The 18,031-nt window shown below is 55.3% G+C and overlaps 1 protein-coding gene across 3 annotated transcripts in view; it reads left to right on the top strand.

Annotated features, from left to right (window-relative positions):
• The first annotated feature begins 2,377 nt into the window (after nucleotides 1–2,377).
• ARRB1 (arrestin beta 1) overlaps nucleotides 2,378–18,031 on the top strand; it is an 82,707-nt gene continuing 67,053 nt past the window's right edge. The window contains exon 1 of one of the 3 annotated variants that reach the window (XM_082343194.1): nucleotides 2,378–2,655. In XM_082343194.1, the coding sequence (XP_082199320.1) occupies nucleotides 2,636–2,655 (20 nt within the window). In that variant the 5' untranslated portion in view covers nucleotides 2,378–2,635. The remainder of the gene's footprint in view (nucleotides 2,656–18,031) is intronic. The other 2 variants (XM_082343200.1, XM_082343198.1) reach the window with 2 other exon arrangements.

The following is an 18,031-nucleotide window of genomic DNA, read 5'->3' as shown; positions in this document are numbered from 1 at the left end:
CACTTATCACTGCCTGAAATTAGACTTTTTATATTTATAGAGGTCTCCTCAACATTACTACTTTTACATTTTTATTAATTTTAATTCTATTAGGAATACATAACTATGCTGCCCAAAGAGCCTGACAGGTAAACTCCTCTCCTCCCAGTGAGATCCCTCACTGAAGTGACAGCTCCATTTGTCCTATTGACCATGATTTGTAAGTTCCTAGAACCATGCATGCATGGCACATTCCACAAACAGTTAATGAATGAAGAGTGAATCAAGGGCCACACTCTCGCTCTACCACATATTAGCTTCCCTTTGGGGAGGGCTGGAGGAGGAGGAATCAGAGGCCAAAGTCCAGAGGAGGCAACGGATTTGGGCAAGCTACTTAGTTTCTCCAACTATCAGTTTGCTCATTTATTTTTTAAAAAAAAGGGAAAAGAGCATTTATCTCATAGAATTGTGAGCATCAAGTAGTGCCAGGCACACCATACACCCCCTCATGAAGTTTATAGTCTAGTGGCGGGGGGGGGGCAGTGGGGACGTACTTGAAATGCTGCATGTTGATTCCATAGTTTACCAATCTGTTCAGTGGCCCTAGAATGTTAGAGCCTCGCTTTCCGAACTGGGCTGGAAAGAGCTATGTGGGAACAGGGGTTACCCTGAAACCATCCGATGCATCTTCCTGGACTGTTTGTTTTACTTGAAAGTAATTTACAGCATTATGTTTTATAGTAAACTAAACACAAAGACTTATTGAGTCAAATGCAGAATTTGCCTGAATTTTAAAATCCAGGTGCTTTGGGCATCATCATGAGGAGAGGCACTGGAGATCATGTGGGAGGGTTGAACCCCTGTTTTCTAGGTGGGGAAATGGATGCAGAGAGTGGCCAGATCCGGCCTCTCCATCCTGGTTAGCGTCCTCTCCATCCTGGTTAGCGTCCTCTCCATCCTGGTTAGCGTCCTCTCCGGCTCACTCGGTAAGCCTCCTGTCATCATGCAGGACGCTGGTGTGCTCCTCTCAAGTCCCTGACCTCAGCAGAAACAGCAGGTAGCTTCCTCTCCTTCCCCTGTGGGAGTGAGGGTGAAGCCCAGAGGCCAAGGCCAGGAGGAAGGTTCTGGGCCCTAATCCAACTCTCCTAATTCCTAACATTGTCCAGACCCTGGACCACCCTGCCTGCCCATCAACACTTCCTCTTCTCAACCATCCACCGATCTGGACATAATTATAGTAATTATACTGGGATATCCTTTCCCAATTATGTAAAACCAGCGTAGGTAACTGCTTCTGAGCATAATTACAGGAGATGTTTACAGACTCACAATCACATCAGAGTAAATGATAGCTTCCTTTCCTCCCATTAATACACCAATATTAGGGCCCTATCAGGGCCAATTAGTCAAATCCCAGCAGTGAGGGGGTGGGAAAGACCTCACACTCTCCCACCACCTGCAAAGCAGGAAGGGATCTCAGGGTCCCAGCCAGGATTTTACAGGACACCCAGAAGCCTGCAGAAGTATGGGCTAACATTCACTGGACACCTACTGTGTGTCAGGCACTCAGGGTAGGCCAGCAAACACCTAGGAACAATTCTGCACGCTGGTGTTAATATCCCACTTTACATGTTTGTAGACTGGTTCTGAGAGGGCTGGTGTCCAGGGTCACCCACAACAGACCATGAAGCTAGGAGGGGGCTTTTCCATTATGCAACTCAACCGGCCAGACTCCCAGGCCACAGCGCCGCCAGCTCTATGCCCCCTTCCTTATCTCCTCTTTTCAATGCTTCCTCTTCCGTGGCAGTCATCAAAGCTACCCCTGCTCGCCTCCGGTCCCCCTCCCACCCTCATCAGTTCCCCAGCGTTGACACTGCCTTCTCTGGCCCCCTCCGCCCCTTCTTCCTGTCCCTGTGGGGTTGTAATCTCTCCAGAAGGGCGGGGAGGTGGGGTGGGGATAGGGTGGGGCATAGGGCGAAGGCCACAGCTGGCACCCAAAGTTTCCCACCGACCCCCACCAGGGGCTCCGCCCGGAGCTCTGCCCTGGGGTCGCGGGCACACCTTCGGCGTCCACGCTCCCGCACACGCAAAGGCCGCCCCCCCGGCGTGCGCAGGGGAGCGCGCCTGCACACACGCACACCGCACAAAGACGTGCACCCCGCTCCAGCCAGGCAAACGCACCCCCAATCGGTAGAGCACGCAGCGGTGCACACGCACCCTCGCGTGCACACACGCGCACGTATACCCACCCCAGCGTGCGCCCTCACGTACACACACACGCACGCACACACAAGCCGGACAGCATCCTTGTGGACCCCTAATGCCGACCTCAGGGCCCTGACGCGTCCGGGCCCTGCCCAGCGGCTGGCTCGGCGGCGCGCACACACGCGCACACGGGCCCACGCGCGCCCTCCCAGCTCGGCTGCTCGGCTCCCCAGCTTCCCGGCTCCCCGCCCCGGCCGCGGCGGTCGCTGTGCGGCGGTCGCTGTGCGGCGGTCGCTGTGCGGCGCGGCGGGACCGGGCGGGGGCGGCGGCCGGGAGCGCGGAGGAGGCGGAGCAGGAGCCGGGAACCGGCTGGCTCGCGCCCCTCCTGCCGGCCGGGGATTTTCCAGCCTGGGCGCTGACGCCGCGGACCTCCCTGCGGCCGCCGCGGACCATGGGCGACAAAGGGACGCGGTGAGTGCGGGCGGCGGCCGGTCCGCGGCGCGTGGGGCGACCCGGGCGAGGGCGCGGGCAGGGGTTCTAGTCCGTGTCCCGGCTGTGCGTGAGCAGCCACCCCGGCACCGCCGGCGCCTGCTCCGCCGCGGCTCTCGGCTCTCCTCCACCCGAGGTCTCCCGTGTGGTCGCCAGCAGGGCCAGGGGCGCGGGGACGGAGCGATGAGGACCTGGCCGCGGAGACACACTCACACGCACTCACTCGCTGACACCCAGCACTGGCCAGCCGGCACAGGGACGCAGGGGGCACGTTGACACACAAAGGCACACGCTTATGTGGACACACGGGCACACTCATGCATGGGCGCGCTCATGCTGGCACACACACTGACATTCACTGCCACATGTCAGCACATCCAGTGACACACTGTCACACACTCACTGGTACACATTCATCAACACGTTCTTGCTGACATTCATGTTGGCATACACAGGTCACACTTCAACACATACCAGTGCTAACGCACCTTCATGCTGGCGTACACATGTTGGCCGACCCTGATACATACACTGTCACTTGCACTGACCTTAACAAACACTCTCACTGAGACACACACGTTCTTACCCTTACCAATAGGAATGCTTATGTTGGCATGTCTCTCACCAACACAGTGTTCAACAGGCTACACCAACGCTGACCCCCACAGACACACATCAGACTAATGCCCACACCGACACCCCAGGTCACATGCCAACAGCCCCTGGCCGCTGATAGACTCCAGGTCCCTGCAGGTGGAGAAGTGGAAACACACGCACCACACAGGGTGGGAGGCCCCCTGGAGCCTGGGAAAATGCCTCCCATCCACATTTCCTTTCCCTCTGACCTCCCCAAGGCCTGCGGTGGTGGCCGGGATCTGCTTGAGCTGGGGGTGGGGAGGGCCCTCCTGTCTCCTTAGGAGCCTGCCCTGCTCAGAAAGAGAGAGGGATGCCTCTGAAATGGGAAACTGGGACAGAAAGGGGAGGGGGCTGGGGCCCAAGACAAGCCCCGGTCAGGCACTCAGCTTTGTCACCCTAGTTCTACCCTGTCCCTCAGCCAACTCCCTTAAGTTCTGATACAAGCTTCTCCCTTAGCTCCTCTTACCCCTTCTGCAACCCCCTTATTCATTCTTTTCTTTCTTTACCCTCTTCTGTCCTTGTGCCCCACTTCTCCCTCCTCTCTTCCCTCTCTCCACCCTCCCTTACTCTCTCCTTGCTTCCAGTAATTATTTATTGAGTGCCTGGGGTGTACAAGGTATAGTGTGGGGATCAAAGATGTCCAAAACCTGTTCCTTCCCCAAAGGAGCTAATAGACTAGAGAGAAACGACCCCCGTGGTCATCATGTTTCGGGACCACTGACAAAGCAACGTACCACTCACTGCCATCTGACACTGTCTCTCAACAACCTGAGAAAAGTCTTTTTTTTTTTTTTTTTAACACATTTAAAATTTTTATTTATTTATTTTTGGCTGTGTTGGGCTTTGTTGCTGCGTGCGGGCTTCCTCTAGCTGTGGCGAGCAGGGGCTACTCTTCGTTGCGGTGCGTGGGCTTCTCATGGCGGTGGCTTCTTTTGTTGCAGAGCAAGGGCTCTAGGCGCATGGCCTTCAGTAGTCGTGGCACATGGGCTCAGCAGTTGTGGCTCGCGGGCTCTAGAGCGCAGGCTCAGTAGTTGTGACGCATGGGCTTAGTTGCTCCGCGGCATGCGAGATCTTCCCGGACCAGGGCTCGAACCCGTGTCCCCTGCATTGGCAGTGGATTCTTAGCCACTGTGCCACCGGGGAAGCCCCAACCTGAGAAAAGTCTTTCAGAGATTATTTCCATTTTCCAGAAGAAGAAACTGAGGCTCAGAGATAACTTGTGCTCCTAAGTTTTAGAAACTGCTTCCCAGCCATCCTCCTGACAGCTCTGCAAGGAGGTTAGCTTTCCTCTTCCTGTTTTCCAGAGGAGGAACCAGAGCTTAGAGAGGTTACCTGACTTGCTTAAGGTCAAGAGGGGTCAGAGACAGGACAGAGGCTGGAGTTTACTTGGTCCACTTCTCTGTGGCTCACCCTTGGGCACTGTCACGCCCCTCGTGGGCCCTGGTTTGAGGCCCAAGAGGGATGGCCTGCTCTGTGTGTGGAGGCCCAGCTGGTGGTGGAGGCTGCAGAAGATCGTGAGGCATCTGCATTCACCTTGATGGCTAGTCCCCATTGCTGAACTGGTGACTCATGTCTCTGTCCTCAGCAGGAGCATGTGTGACCCTCTCCTCCACCACATCCATGTCCCCCATTGCCAAGATCCTCCTGACAGCTGAGGTCAGACTCTTCTCCCTGCAGGGAGTCAGGAGCCCTTCTTCCTCTCTCATTCCTCACGTGCTACTTCACCATCAGGGTGACTCAGCCCCTCTTGGGCCTTGGTTAGCCTCACTGTGACTTGGGGGAAAGTGTCATTGTTCTCCTGCTGGCATAGGTTGTCAGCAGGATGGGACACCATGAGCAGCCAGGCACCTGTTGGAGACCCAATCTTTGGGGCCAAGCATTTTCCAAGACTCCCCCTTCTCTCCCTCTGACTCACTGGGGCAACTTGAGGACCTTGGACAATGGTCCTCACCTCTCTGGACCTTAGTGTTCCTGTCTGTAAACTGTAGCTATCAATACCTACCATTTTCAGGGCTCTCCCTGTGTTTTCTGAATATACTGGGCAGGGGAGGAAGCGCTGCCAGAAGGCTGGTGCCCAGGCCTGGCTATGGTCCATGTGACGGTGGCCCTGCTCTCTCTTCCGGTCTCCCCTGTAGTCCCAGGAGGCCTCCCTCTCCCTTCCAGACAGGTTTCCTGAGGAATTTGGAAGAGAAAGACAAAATCAGTAATGGGCTGTACCTTGCCTTGTTCTGTAAACCATGGGATTCTACTTTATCTCTGACTTAAAAGAAGAGGCTTGCAAGTATCCAATACTCTAAGGATCAGGAGTCGTTGCATCCATCCTGCACCTGGATTTTCAACCCCCACGTGAAAGTGACAATGAGAATTAATCAGAAACTGTCACTGCCCTCTAGGGAGTCCCAGGGTCAAGGGGGAAAGAGGGCATGAGACGAATACCTGGATAGGACTAATTACAGGTAGTGTGATGACTGCTCTAACAAGTGCTCTAGGAGCAATCATACAGCCATTCAACAAACGTTGACTGAGTGCCGGGGCTGGCGGTTCAGAGATGAATGGCTCTACTCTGTTTCCAAAAGACTGAGAGCAGAGCAGATGATTATAATGCAGGGTGACATGTGCTGTGGGAGGCTGAAGGAGGAGTCCCCCGCCCAGTCTTGGCAGGGGGCATGGTGAGGGAAGCTTTCCTGGGAAGGAGGTGGCATTGGAGCAAGGGGGTGGGACTGGGGACGTCATTCCTGGCCAGGGGTGCAGAATGTGACAAGGCTTGGAGGCATGAAGCAGCCTGCGGGTTGGGCTGGGGTGATGGGTGCGAGTGAACACGGGCCAGTTATCAACAGGCTGGGATGTCAAGCTAAGGAGAGAAGATTTTCTCCCTAAGTCCCTGGTGACTCAGAGAGGACTGCGGGGAGGGGAGGGATGGGAGCAGATTTTTGTTTTAGAGGGATGCCTTTGGCAGTGGCAAGGAGGGGCAGGCCTGGATGCAGGGAGACCAGTGAGGAGGCTGAGGAGGAGCCTGAGAGAAGGCGAGATCCGGGCTAAGGCTTTGGCAAGGATGGAACCGAGAAAGATGAACAAGGAGCTGGAGTCCCTTAGCCTTACTGCCTGGATGCTTGGTATGTGTCAGGTTTACGTGCATGATCTCACTTGGTTCTCCCTACGATCCTATTAGCATAAGGATTGTTGTTCCCATTTTACAGACCAGGAAACAGACTAGGAGAGATTCAGTAATTTGTCCACTGCCGTTCAGCCAACGAGCTTCTGAACCCAGGCCCATCTGTCCTGCTGCTCCTTGCTTTCACTCAGAGGGACGGGGTTGTCTGGCTCATAGGTGGCCTCCCCCATCCCCCTGGCGGCCTCATTCTCAAGTTTTGCGTCCCTTCTGGTTCTTGCTGTTCCCACTAATTCAACTGGCAATATACAGGATCAAAGTTAAACAATAGGAGGGACTTCCTGAGAGGTGATGGGATGGAGTGGCATTTCGTTTCCTACAGATGTTTATGAACTCTTCTTTTTTGGCAGAGAAGGAAGATGGGTGTGATGGGGACACGTAATCACCAGCTCTCTATGAACCTTGGCTGTTGTCTCTCTTGGTGGTTAAGCTCTGTGTGATCCATCTTGGCTGGAACATGGGGGAAGTCCTGTGGCTTTGTCCAGGAGCGCTTATGGGGCTGCTGGGAGTGGAAGCATTGAGCTTGACCCATCTTCTCTGATCCTTGACTCCGGGCTGGCCTCTGGGCTTCACACGTCTCCCCAGCTCTCTTCCTTCCGAGTTTGGGCCTCCTTGCCCAGGGTTGAAACCTCCCACTGGCATGGGTTCAGGGGTCCTGAGTCATGTGTGTGCCATACCTCGGGGCTGTGGCAATGGAAGAACAATAGCCTGGGAGTCAGCACGCCCCAAGTGGCCTCCTGGCCTCTGCCAGGCCATCCTCCACAGCGACCATGCTTACCATATCTTGAGGCCTGCAGGGCGTGGCAGCTTCACAGGGAGTCAGGCTGGAAGTTGAGGAAGATGTAGGGAGGCTTCTGCATAGATAGGTCCGGATCCTGGGGCAGGGATGGACGTGGGAGGCAGGGATTTGAAAGTCTTCCGGTTAGAGATGGTGTTTGACTTGGGGATTATGGATGACATGGTACAGGGAGAGGGAGAAGATAGAGCGTATGAAGAGAGGATGGCTGGGGGCATTTGAGGCTTTGGAGAGCACCCATGCCTGGGGGTGGAGAGAGGAGGAGGGAGAGAATAGGGGAGGCTGTGTCTTGGGAGCCAAAGGTCAGGGAAGGACCAACAGAGAATGAGCTTGGGAAAGACCCCTGGGATTTAGGCAGAAGGCAGTGGCTGGTGACTTGGTGAGAGGGGTTTTGATGGAGCCATGAGGGCAAAGCTGGGCTACAGCGGGCAGAGGAGAGAAGAGAAGGACCTTGCTTTTCTCCGTGCCTGGAGCTGGGGGGGAGCCTCTCGGAAGAAGGGTATGAGGCCCTGGGCTGGGGGTGGTGGGGTTTCCGGTTGTGGGGACCTGGGGGGTGAGGCTCAGCTGGGGACTGGGGGGAACATTGCAGAGGCGTCAGCTGGTCACAGGGGGGCATGTCTGTGCTGGCTCCTGAAAGAGGGGCCGCTGACTCAGGCAAGGGGTCTTGAGAAAGGCTTCCTGGAGAAGGTGCCCCCTGAGCTGGGTCCTGGGGCACAAGGAAGGCTTAGGTGTCCTAGACAGAAGGAAGAGCCTAGGCCAACGTGCAGGTGCGCGAGTGTGAGGGGTGAGGCTGCCGAGGGAGGTGGCAGCCCTGGCGAGCAGGCTTTGGGTGCTGGGGTGGGTGGGTTTCAAGGTACTTTCTACTCAGGTATTCACACCTCAGGTGTCTTTGTTCCCCAGGTGGTGAGCTCCTTGTGATTTGGGGCTACCTCTGTTTCCTGTTTGCTGGTCCATTATCCAGCTCTGGGTCTGGTTCACAGGAGATGCCTGGCAGGGATTTGTTGACAGGACTGAACTCCTTCCTCCCTTCTTGCCTCTGCTGTCAGCCCAGGGGCTCCCTGAGTGCTGAAATTAGCTCTTTCCCATTAGGGAATCCTAAGGATGGAAGCCATGCTGCCCACATTAGACCGGCTGTTGGGGGGGGTCTCCTCCATCAGACTGGGAAGTCGTGAGGGAGAAGGTTACCACCCCTATCAGAATGGACTTCCTGCAAGTGAAGCCTGTTTCTCCCCCATCAGATAGGCTTCTGCAGGTGGGAGCCATGTCTCCTACATCAGGCGGGGGGCTCCTGGGGGTGGAGCATGTCTCCAGGACAAGCCCGGGAATTAGAACAGGGCACCCTTATGGTTCCTGGGCACCCTCCTTCCCTCCTGTGTGCAGGATGGGTCCTGCCCCAGGGGTGGCTTGAGCCCTAGTAGGGGGATATAGATCAGAGGGGGTGGGACAGGGCAGGGTGGCTGCTTTTGAGAGGGAAACAAAGGACACTGTTGTCCCAGCCCCCTCCCTCCCTCCCTCCCAAGGGGCCCTGGCAGGGTCATCACTCTGGAGACGCACCTCCTCCTTCCTGGGCCTGGCCCCATCTTTAGTCCCACTTGAGAGGAACTGCTTGTTCCTTCCCAAGAGACCCGGTGCCAGATGAGGCCCCCAGGGGGCCAGACCCCAGGGACCGGACCAGACAGGTCCCTGGAGTTCTGTGTGATTGAAGTCACCGCAACCACTGAGCTGCTTTCCCTCTGCCTGGGGCTGGGCCTGTCCTGGCTGAGACCATAGCCAGTGGGTCCTTCTGTAACTGGAGAGGGATCTGGAGCAGGTAGGGTGTTGTGGTCCATGTCAGGCCAGCGGGAGGCAGGACTCCTCACTCAAGGTCTGAGGGGTTCAGTGTCCGTGCAGGGTGCAGCCTCTCTCCAGGGTGTACTCAGAAGCCCAGAAGCTGAATGAGTATGGACCCACACAAGGCAGGGGCTCCCTCGCATCCTGGCCGTGGGCCTCTGGCCCCACAACTGGTCCTCCTGGTCCTTTTGCAGCCTCACCCCCTTCCCCCAGCCTGTGCAGTCAGTGGGCATGGATGCATTTTGGCAGAGGACCAGGGAGGGGGCGGGGAGTGGACTGCTGGGATGTGCCATCCCCGGAGGGTCCCAGAGATACGCTCTAATGCTTGCTCAGTGCTGGAGGGGAGAAATGGGGGATTGGGCAGCTCAGGCCTCTGCCCCACACTGGTGGGACTGAGACTGCTGGGTGGCTGAGGGTTGTGTTCTTTCCTGTGAGACCAGGTCCTCGCCTGGGCAGCCTTCTGCCTCCCAAAGCACCTGCAGGAACCGGCAGGCAGGCAGGTCCTGGAAAGTTTCATTTTCTCTGCCCAGGCTGTGCCCTCCTTTAGGTGCTCCCAGTGCCCTCTGTGATCTGATTAGCATGTATTAGAGGCTGATTAGTATAGTGGTTAGGCTCTAGGAAGAACCAGGTTTCCTGGTTTCAAATGCCAGCTCTGCCACTTACCAGCCTGGCAACCTCTGCTGATTATTTAACCCATTCTCTGCTGCAGCTCCCTCATCTGTAAAATGGGTTAGCAATAGTGCCTGCATGATACGTTGTTTTGAGGATTAAATGAGTTAAAATAGGTACAGCTCGGGGACAAGTCCATGGAACAAGTGCCGTGTTACATGCGGTTAGTTCACGACACCCTTCCTGTCCTTCAAGACCTGGATCACACATGGCCTCCTTCTCTGGGAAGCCCTCACTGATCTCCAAGTGCCTTGTGACTTTTTTTTTTTTTTCGCCATATATTCATTCTCTCTCTCTTCTCTTTCTGTTGGCACTCATCCCTCTGTCTCTTCGTGGGTCCTGGTTATTTGCACACTGGTGATGTCCTCTGTGTGAGGCCAAGGGCACCTGTCCTGGGTCTGTTGTCCCTTTGCACCTGTGCAGACCTGGCATGGCACTGAGCTCCATAAATATTTGTTCAGTGAAGGAAGCTAATGTAGGTGTTTCACTGGGAAACAATATACTTGGGGATGGGCAGTGTGGTGGGTGAGGACAATGGGACACCATTGCTGATTCTGAGACGTCTAAAAGTCACCCTGAGCCACAGGCATTAGATTATTCTCTGTGATCCAAAGGGCGGAGGTCACAGGATGACTTGCTTTACCTTTGCTAGGAGAATGTGTTTTCAGGCAACCAGAGCTACCTGGCGAGGGGCTTGGTGGCTCATTCCAGCCTCTGTGCCTTTGTTCTTCCTGCTCCCACCATCCAGAATGCCATCCTTTCTTCTCTCTGCTGGTCCAAATTCTACGTCCTAAATACGTGCCCAGCCATGGTGCCATCACTTCCTGGCCCCCAGAGGGTGGGCTCCATTCATCACACCCATCCTCAGACATTTACTGAGCCTTTCCTGGGTCTGGGCGGTGACATGGGAAAGTAGGGAGTTCCCCTTTGGGTTGGACATCTGGATCTGGCTATAGTATATCCAGTGTGGTTTGACCTGACCCGAGGAGGGGACCATGGCTTCCGATGATCCACCGGTGATCAGGGAGCTCTTTATGCAGCTGGAGAGCCCTCCCTTGGCCTGCTGGCAGAGCACAGAACTCCCCAGTGGCTTCCCACTGGGCAAGTACTCAGAACCCACCTAATTACTGGGGACAGAGTTCTGGGCGCTGGATCCAGCAGGCTGCGGTCCAGTAATAATCAGCTAATTAAACCACCCAAGAATTGCTCCTTGGCCCAGAGGAGTGGAGGGAAGGGGGTGGTGAGGCTCAGAAGAGTCGTGGGAAGGAGAGGGCTGCTATATGCAGGGAGGGTTCAGACGCTGGGCCTGCTGAGCAGAGCTGGGAAAGGGAAGCAGGAAATGGGGAGGGGGGGGGGCAGGGCAGGGAGAGAGACAGCTGGATGAGAGAGGGTGTTATCTGGGGACAGCACTCAAGTGAGATGAATCAGGGCAAGGATCTGGTCTGGGAGGCAGGGACCCCGTTTGTTCACTGTCCCTGTGACATCATGGATGAACTGCTTTTCCTCTGTGGACCTCAGTTTCTGCACATGTCAAGCAGCACAGGGGAAAGGGGTTGGCCTGGGAGGTCCCTAGGACCCTTTGCTTTGGTTCAGCAGCTAGCAGGGGAGGGGGGCATGAACAGCAGGCTGTGTTTCCGCCCGATAGCTTGGCCTCTAGCAGCCCTGTCTTCTGGAAGCGGCAGACGGTGCTTGGGTCTGATCCAGCCTGAGACTGAGTTGCCGTAGGTTAATCAGAAGTGAAGACTGTAGGTGGCAGCAGGCACACCCTCGGCCTCTGGTGTGCCCTTAGCCCTGCCCTGTCCTCGTGACTGTCCTGTGGTTCCCAAACCAAGTGTCCTCAGCGAGTGACCGCTTAAGGCTCTGCAGTGTCTTTTCCACCAGTCTAGAAATTTCCCAAGTAGCATCCCCAGGTGTGTGGGGATGCGGTTCCCCGAAGGTAAAGCCACAAGGTTTGGAGTTTGGATTTCAGAATCACACAGACTCGGCTTTGCTGTCCAGCAATATTGCGCATTAGCTCCATTCCCTTGGCTGAGGGTCTTAAACTCTCTGGGCATCAGTTTTTGCATTTATGAACTAAGGATAATAATATCCCCTATTGCGTGTGGTTGCTATGGGCACAGAGGGTAGGGATTTGATAACAGTCATTGTTACTCTTCGGGACTGGCAGTGGACCTCAGCTTTTCTCTCCGCCCCCTCTCTCCTGCATCCCCTCCCTCCTCCCGTCCTGCCCAGGACCGTGTGCCCCGCTGGGTGTGTTGGGGTGGGAGCTGTGCTGGGCTGGAGGAGAAGGTCAGATGGTGGCTGGAAAGGGAAGTGAGATTGCCCAGGGAGGGGTGGGGCAGTTGGGGCTGGAGCAGCCGTGGCCCCTTCCCTTTGGGCCCCGCACTTATGGTGGGTTCTCTAGGAGGAAGTGAGGAGAGCGTGGGGGCAGGAAGCTGGGGACAGGGGTGGGCTTTGTGGAGGTCCCAGGCCTCTCTCCTTTAGCCCCCGCCCCCAGGTGCCGGGTGCGGAGCCCAGAGCCTGGTTTTCTGCCAGGGAAGCCAGCAGGACGCTGTTTCACACACTCAGACAACAAACAGCCCTTCCTGGTTCTCAACCCCTAGTGGGAGGTGCCTGCTTGAAGCTGGGGCACTTGGAAGGCAGCGCCTGCCTGCCACGGAGGTCGGCCGAAGTCTGGAGGAGAGGCCGCAAAGGAGGGGACAAGAGCCGCCTCCCCCTCCCCCAGCCTCTCCCCGCAGGGCTGGGCTGTGGCATGCCAGGGTCTCTGACTCCAAGGAAGCTGATTACATAACGCAGCCGGACTCCCTGCTGGCTTCTTCCATTCCTCCCCAGAGCGGCCTCAAAGGAGGTGCTGCTGTGCTTTGATTCCCGGGCCCAAGAGGTCATTGTGACCATCCCCCTGCTTAGGGCGCTGGTATGTGCTGCCCACACCATCTCGGGAGGAGAGCTGCATGCCCTGCGCTGCCTTCGTGCAGGCACTGGGGTTGCCTCTGCGCACTGACCCCCTTCCCACGCTCCTGGGAGCAGGGCTCCAAAGGGGAGAAGCCTCATTAGAGGAAACAGGCTATGTCCTGAGATAATTTGCCTGCAAAGTGCCCCAGAGGGAAGCTGGCCTCTCTGCAGCCAGAGGGACGGATAACCAGCATCTTCCAGTTTGTTCAACTCAGTTCCACAAACGTTTCTCGAGCACCTGCTGAGTGCCAGGCCCAGACCTCCACTCAAGGCACGTCGCCGAAGCCGGCTGGCTCACCCCCGTGGCGTCTCTCTCCTGGTGGGAAGCTGACTTAAGGAGCAGTTCTGCCCCCCGTCTCCCACCTAAGGCAATAGCCTTTCTCACAGGCCGGGGCCTGGCTGTTCTGTGTTCTGGGGTGGCAGGGACATCACGACAAGGAAGCATGGGGGTTCCTCTGGGCTAGGCTTTTTCAGGCTTGGCTTATACCCTTTCTATTCAGCCACCCCTGCCCTCCCAAGGAGGTTCCCGTGAACAAACCCGTGAGTGTCTGCAACATCGCAGGCCCTGGGCTGGGCACTTGAGGTATGAAGAGGAAACAGGCAAGTCTCGGCCCTCGTGCTGCTTGTATCTTCTGGGGGAGAGGAAACAGATCATCCCAACATGGCGGGTAATGGGAATTCATTTATACGGGGCACAGAGCAATCCCAGTGGATAAGTGTCACAGGCACACCCTCAGAAGCGGGGGGCAGGGGGGTCATTGCAGCAAGCTTTGGAAGGTGAGTTTGACATGAACCAGAGGTGACGCTTGTCTTGGCGGTGCCTGTGACCGATGTTCTCAGCGGGGACTGACTTCCTTCATCAGATACTTGAGAACCCACTATGTGCCAGGCACAGAGTCAGACACTCACTTCATCTGCTGTGAGTCAGGTGTGTCCTGGGACTGTTGGAGGACATAAAATCTAGGGTGAAAAGTGAAGGTTCTGCCACGTGGCATCACAGTGAGTGTTTTGGCCTGAACAGAAGTAATGGGGCAGGTGTAAGAGGAGACACCGGGCTCAGCAACCACTCCGTGGAAACCAGGGGCTGCCTGGGTCTCCCCTGGTGGAGGGCAGCGGGAGCAAAGGCTTCCCTCCAGCCAGGAAGACCTTGCGGAGGTCTGATGACTGTTCCCAGAAAAGTGATGGACATGAAAGAGCTGGGAAACCACGTCTTACGAGAAACAGCTCTAGGCTTGGGGCCGTGGGGCGGGGGTGGGATGAGGGCACACGTTTGCGGCTCCGAGGGCTGGGAACACCGAGGCCAGGCAGTGGCGTGGTAGAAAGAGGGAGCTCATCTGGGGTTCTCACCTCCCCTCTATCAGTAGTTTTGTGTCTGTGGGCTGAGTTTTTCAGCCTCTGGGCATAAAGTTTCCATCCTTTCTGTGTTGTATCTGTGCTAATGAAAGCACTCAGCACATTAGCAGGTTGATTTTATTATAGGTCTCTATAGCTCCAGGGCAGTGGAAGAAACCTGGAAGCATTTTTATACTCAGTAAGGAGAACTTCCTTTTTTCGCAACAGATTTTAATATCCTAAAAAGGACAAAGATGATCACACAGCATAATGGAGTGGTTAATATGCACATATTCATTTCTCGTATTATTTAGAGCGATCACTTCAGCAGCAGCGACTCCCTATGCATACTTGAAACAATCCAGCCATCTCTGATGTTCGCAACTTTGCAGAGTCGACTTTGCCAAAAAAATAAAAAGAAAGAAAGAAAAATTTTTTAGTAGAACTTTCAAACAAAAAACCACGACCCAGTCTTAGACTGAGCCCTGACCCCAATCAGCTTCCGTCGGATTGTAGAGCTGGGATGGGGGTGGGAGAGGTCCCAAACTCCAGGGAGAAAAGAAACCCTCACCTAACCCTCGGGGGGGCATTTAACCTGATGCTGATGGATACATGTCCCCATCACCAAAGTGCTTTTCTTCTCCCTATTCCACAGCCACCAGCTCAGTCCAGGCCCCACTTCTGGCCTGGACTTATTGCAGTAGTCTTCTGGCTGCTCAGTCTAAACCCCCCAAATCCTCCTCTTACTCTGAAATTCACATCTGACCCTGTCCTTCCGCAGCTTAAAAACTGATCAGTTTCCCCTGTTTCCTATGAGACAGTTCGCATTCTTCTGGTGGCACTGGAGGCCCTTCCCTCCCACGCTCCTTTCCCAGTTCTCCCCACCACACAGCCAACATTCTGGCTCCACTGACTTTTTTGTATGTTCCTCCACAGTCTTCGTACTTTCCACACGTCTGTGTCTGTTCAAGCCAGTCTCTTTGTCCGGAATGCCTTCCTCCTCTGCCTGGTGAAATCTCCCTTGTATTTTAAGGTTGAACCTAAGCTCAGTGCAGTTCAATCGAACGCCATGCGGTTGAACTGCATTAGACACGTACTATGTGCTTGGGCATGACGCCTTCCCTTGACTCTGTGTTCCCTGCCCAGGCAGAGTCGATGCCCTCCTCCATGCTCCCTTGGCGCCTTGCAGGCTTCCGCGATGGCACGTTGTATCAGAATTGGCTGCTGTCATGTCAGTTTCCTGTGCTAGAGGGCAGGCGTGTGTATGGTACCTCTTGGATCCCCAGTTCCTGATAGGGGCTGGCCGAGCTGGGCGAGGTCCAGGTTTGCAGAAGTGCACTGAAGCAGGAGTACAAGCAGCGTGCACACACACACACACAGCTGTTGTACTCAAATAAGCGGGGGCCAGAATTGGGTATTGTGTTGGGGAGTAAGTCAGGGAAGGTTCTCTGGAGGAAGTGAGGCCTGAGCTGCTGACCCAAAGGAGAAGCACTCTTTCCTTCTTCTCACTTGCTTCCTGGCCCTGGCTGAAAGAAAACAGCTGAAACTGACTGTGAAAAGGGAAATGTATACGTTTTGAACTGGGGGTTGGGATCTTCTAGCCTGGAGATGATTAAATAAGGCGTATACCTCCTCCCTCCCTTCCTTCCACACACATTTTCTGGACCTCTAGGACATGCCAAACACTGGGGCTACAAAAATTGATTAAATAAAACAGGTCTTAACATATTTTTCTGTCTTAATGTTCATGCTGGAACCTGCCCTTTCCTTTATTTGTCTCATTGGAGTCTAAGTCTTGGCATGTCACTTACAGCTCTGTGACTCGGGACGGGTCATGTATACCATGGAGGTGATAATATGCTCCTCATAAGGTTGTGCTTGATAATGTGTGTGAGGTGCTGCACAGGTGCCTTTGACAGTGGGTCCCTCATGGAGTGAGAGCTCCTCTCAGACTGCAAGCTTCCTGAGGGGGGGCAGGGACCGTGTCCAATGTGTCCTCAGTGCCCAGTGCAGGGCCAGGCACACAGTACACTAGGGTGGTCAAGCGTCCCAGTTTTCCTGGTCTGTCTCAGTCCCACATTTTGGGAGAACCCTCCGTCCTGGGTGAATGGGGACAGTTAGTTGGTCACCCTACACCATGTTCTCCATAAGGGTTTGTAGAATGGATATATGGATGAATGAATCATGAGGGACAGACAGCAGTGGGACTTGGACGAGCAAGAGCCAGCGCTGAGCGGCTGGCTTGTGGGGTGAGAAGTGATCTTGTGAAGGGTCTGGAAGGCCCAGCAGGTAGAAGGCGGGAGGCAGGCATGGGGCACTCTGCTCCTCGGCAGGGAAGACACGAGGCCCTGAGTCTTTAAGACTGTTGCTTTCAAGCAGGTTTCAGGCTTCCAAGGCCTATGTGCTCTTCCTCGGACTCCTCCAGAGAGAAGGCAGTCATTGAGGTCCACTTTCGCTGGGAGAGCCTGTAATGAGCCCCCAGTTGCTCGTCTGCCTCGGAGGTTGGAGGCCTCTGGCCCCTCCACCTGCTATGTTCCGGCAAGCCTGCCCACTGCCTTCTGAGCTGTCCACTCCAGACGTGGTGGAGGCCTGGGCCGCGAGGTGGGAGAGCAGGGCTGCAGCCCAGGCCCAGAGACTGAGTGGAGCCTCTGTTTCCCCACCTGTTCCGTGGGGATACAGCCCCTCCTGCCAGGGCGTCTGTGAGATGCCACTGGTGGAAGTCTCCTTGGCATGTCTTGCACTAGTATGTGCATAACTAGTGTCATTTGTTGTCTGCTTCTGTAAATGGGGACAATAAAACTTGCTCTGCCTACCTCCAGGGGCTGTTGTGTGGGCCCAATGGGATGTGGGATGTGGGAACACATGGTCAGACACGTCATAGCCTTCAAATATTTGGGGAGGGGGGCCTCAGAAGAGCTGCTCAGGCCGGCCCAAGGTTCCAGGCGCAGGTAGGGGTGGACCCTGCCCACCAGGCGTGAAGGATCCTGTGGGGTGGGCTCCAGCACTGCTGTCCGTGAGAGCACGCAGACCCTATGAGCAGGCCCTGTGCTCAGGTGAGCTCTGCTGCTTCTGAAACCATGGCAAGAGAGAGATGTGGGAGGGTTTAGTAGCAGCAGGACACGTGACAAGAAGAAGGAATGTTCCAGAGCCTCGTCTGTCTGTTGGGCCGGAGGCAGGGCCTTTGTGAAGGCGGGTTGTGCTCAGATCGCCTCTGGGCCCTTCCTCCAGCCCAGAGGCGGATTCACCGGGAGGCTGGTGCCGCTTCAGCTTCAGGCCTTCACACTCCAGGGCCGTTTCCAAGGCCTAGCAGTGTGTCCATGGGCTCAGGGGGATTGTGAAACGTGCAAAAGGAAGAAGATATTTTTGTACTCTTTTTTTCTTTCTTTTTTTTTTTTAAAAGAGGGTTTCCAAACTACATGAGTTTCAGGCCCATCCAAGCCTGGATCTGCCCCTGCTCTAATCAGGAGTCCTTTGTGCCAGGAGGTTGGTGCCATGTCGCTGCATGTCCTCAGGGAGTTCTCATCCCATCGTGGACCTGGTCATCAGTTAGAACCCTCCCTGCTGAGGCAGGAGCTGAAAGGCATCTAGGGGAGCGAGTTCTGGGCCAGGCCAAGCCCACAGTTCCTGCTTGCTGTGTCAGTAAGAGACTGGAAAGGCCTCTTTGCCCTCAATCTTACTCATCCGTGAAAGGGACATAAAACCTACCTTAAAGGCTGTGGAAAGGTTTAAAAAATGTACCACTGCCTGGTGCTGCAGGTAGCCAGTACCTGATGAAACTGCCTGGGAGAGCCCAAGGCTTGTCATGGGAGCTCAGTAAACGGTGGTGGAAGCTGGATGGACGTGGCGCAGGGACCCCACCCCTTCTTTTTTTTAAAATTAATTAATTAATTTATTTTTGGCTGTGTTGGGTCTTTGTTGCTGCGCGCGGGCTTTCTCTAGTTGCGGCGAGCGGGGGCTACTCTTCGTTGTGGTGC

The sequence above is a fragment of the Balaenoptera borealis genome (assembly GCF_965194805.1).
Source record: "Balaenoptera borealis genome assembly, chromosome: 11".
Classification (NCBI taxonomy): Eukaryota; Metazoa; Chordata; class Mammalia; order Artiodactyla; family Balaenopteridae; genus Balaenoptera; species Balaenoptera borealis.
Note: the sequence above shows the minus strand (reverse complement) of the source record. Positions and strands in the feature narration are given on the sequence as shown.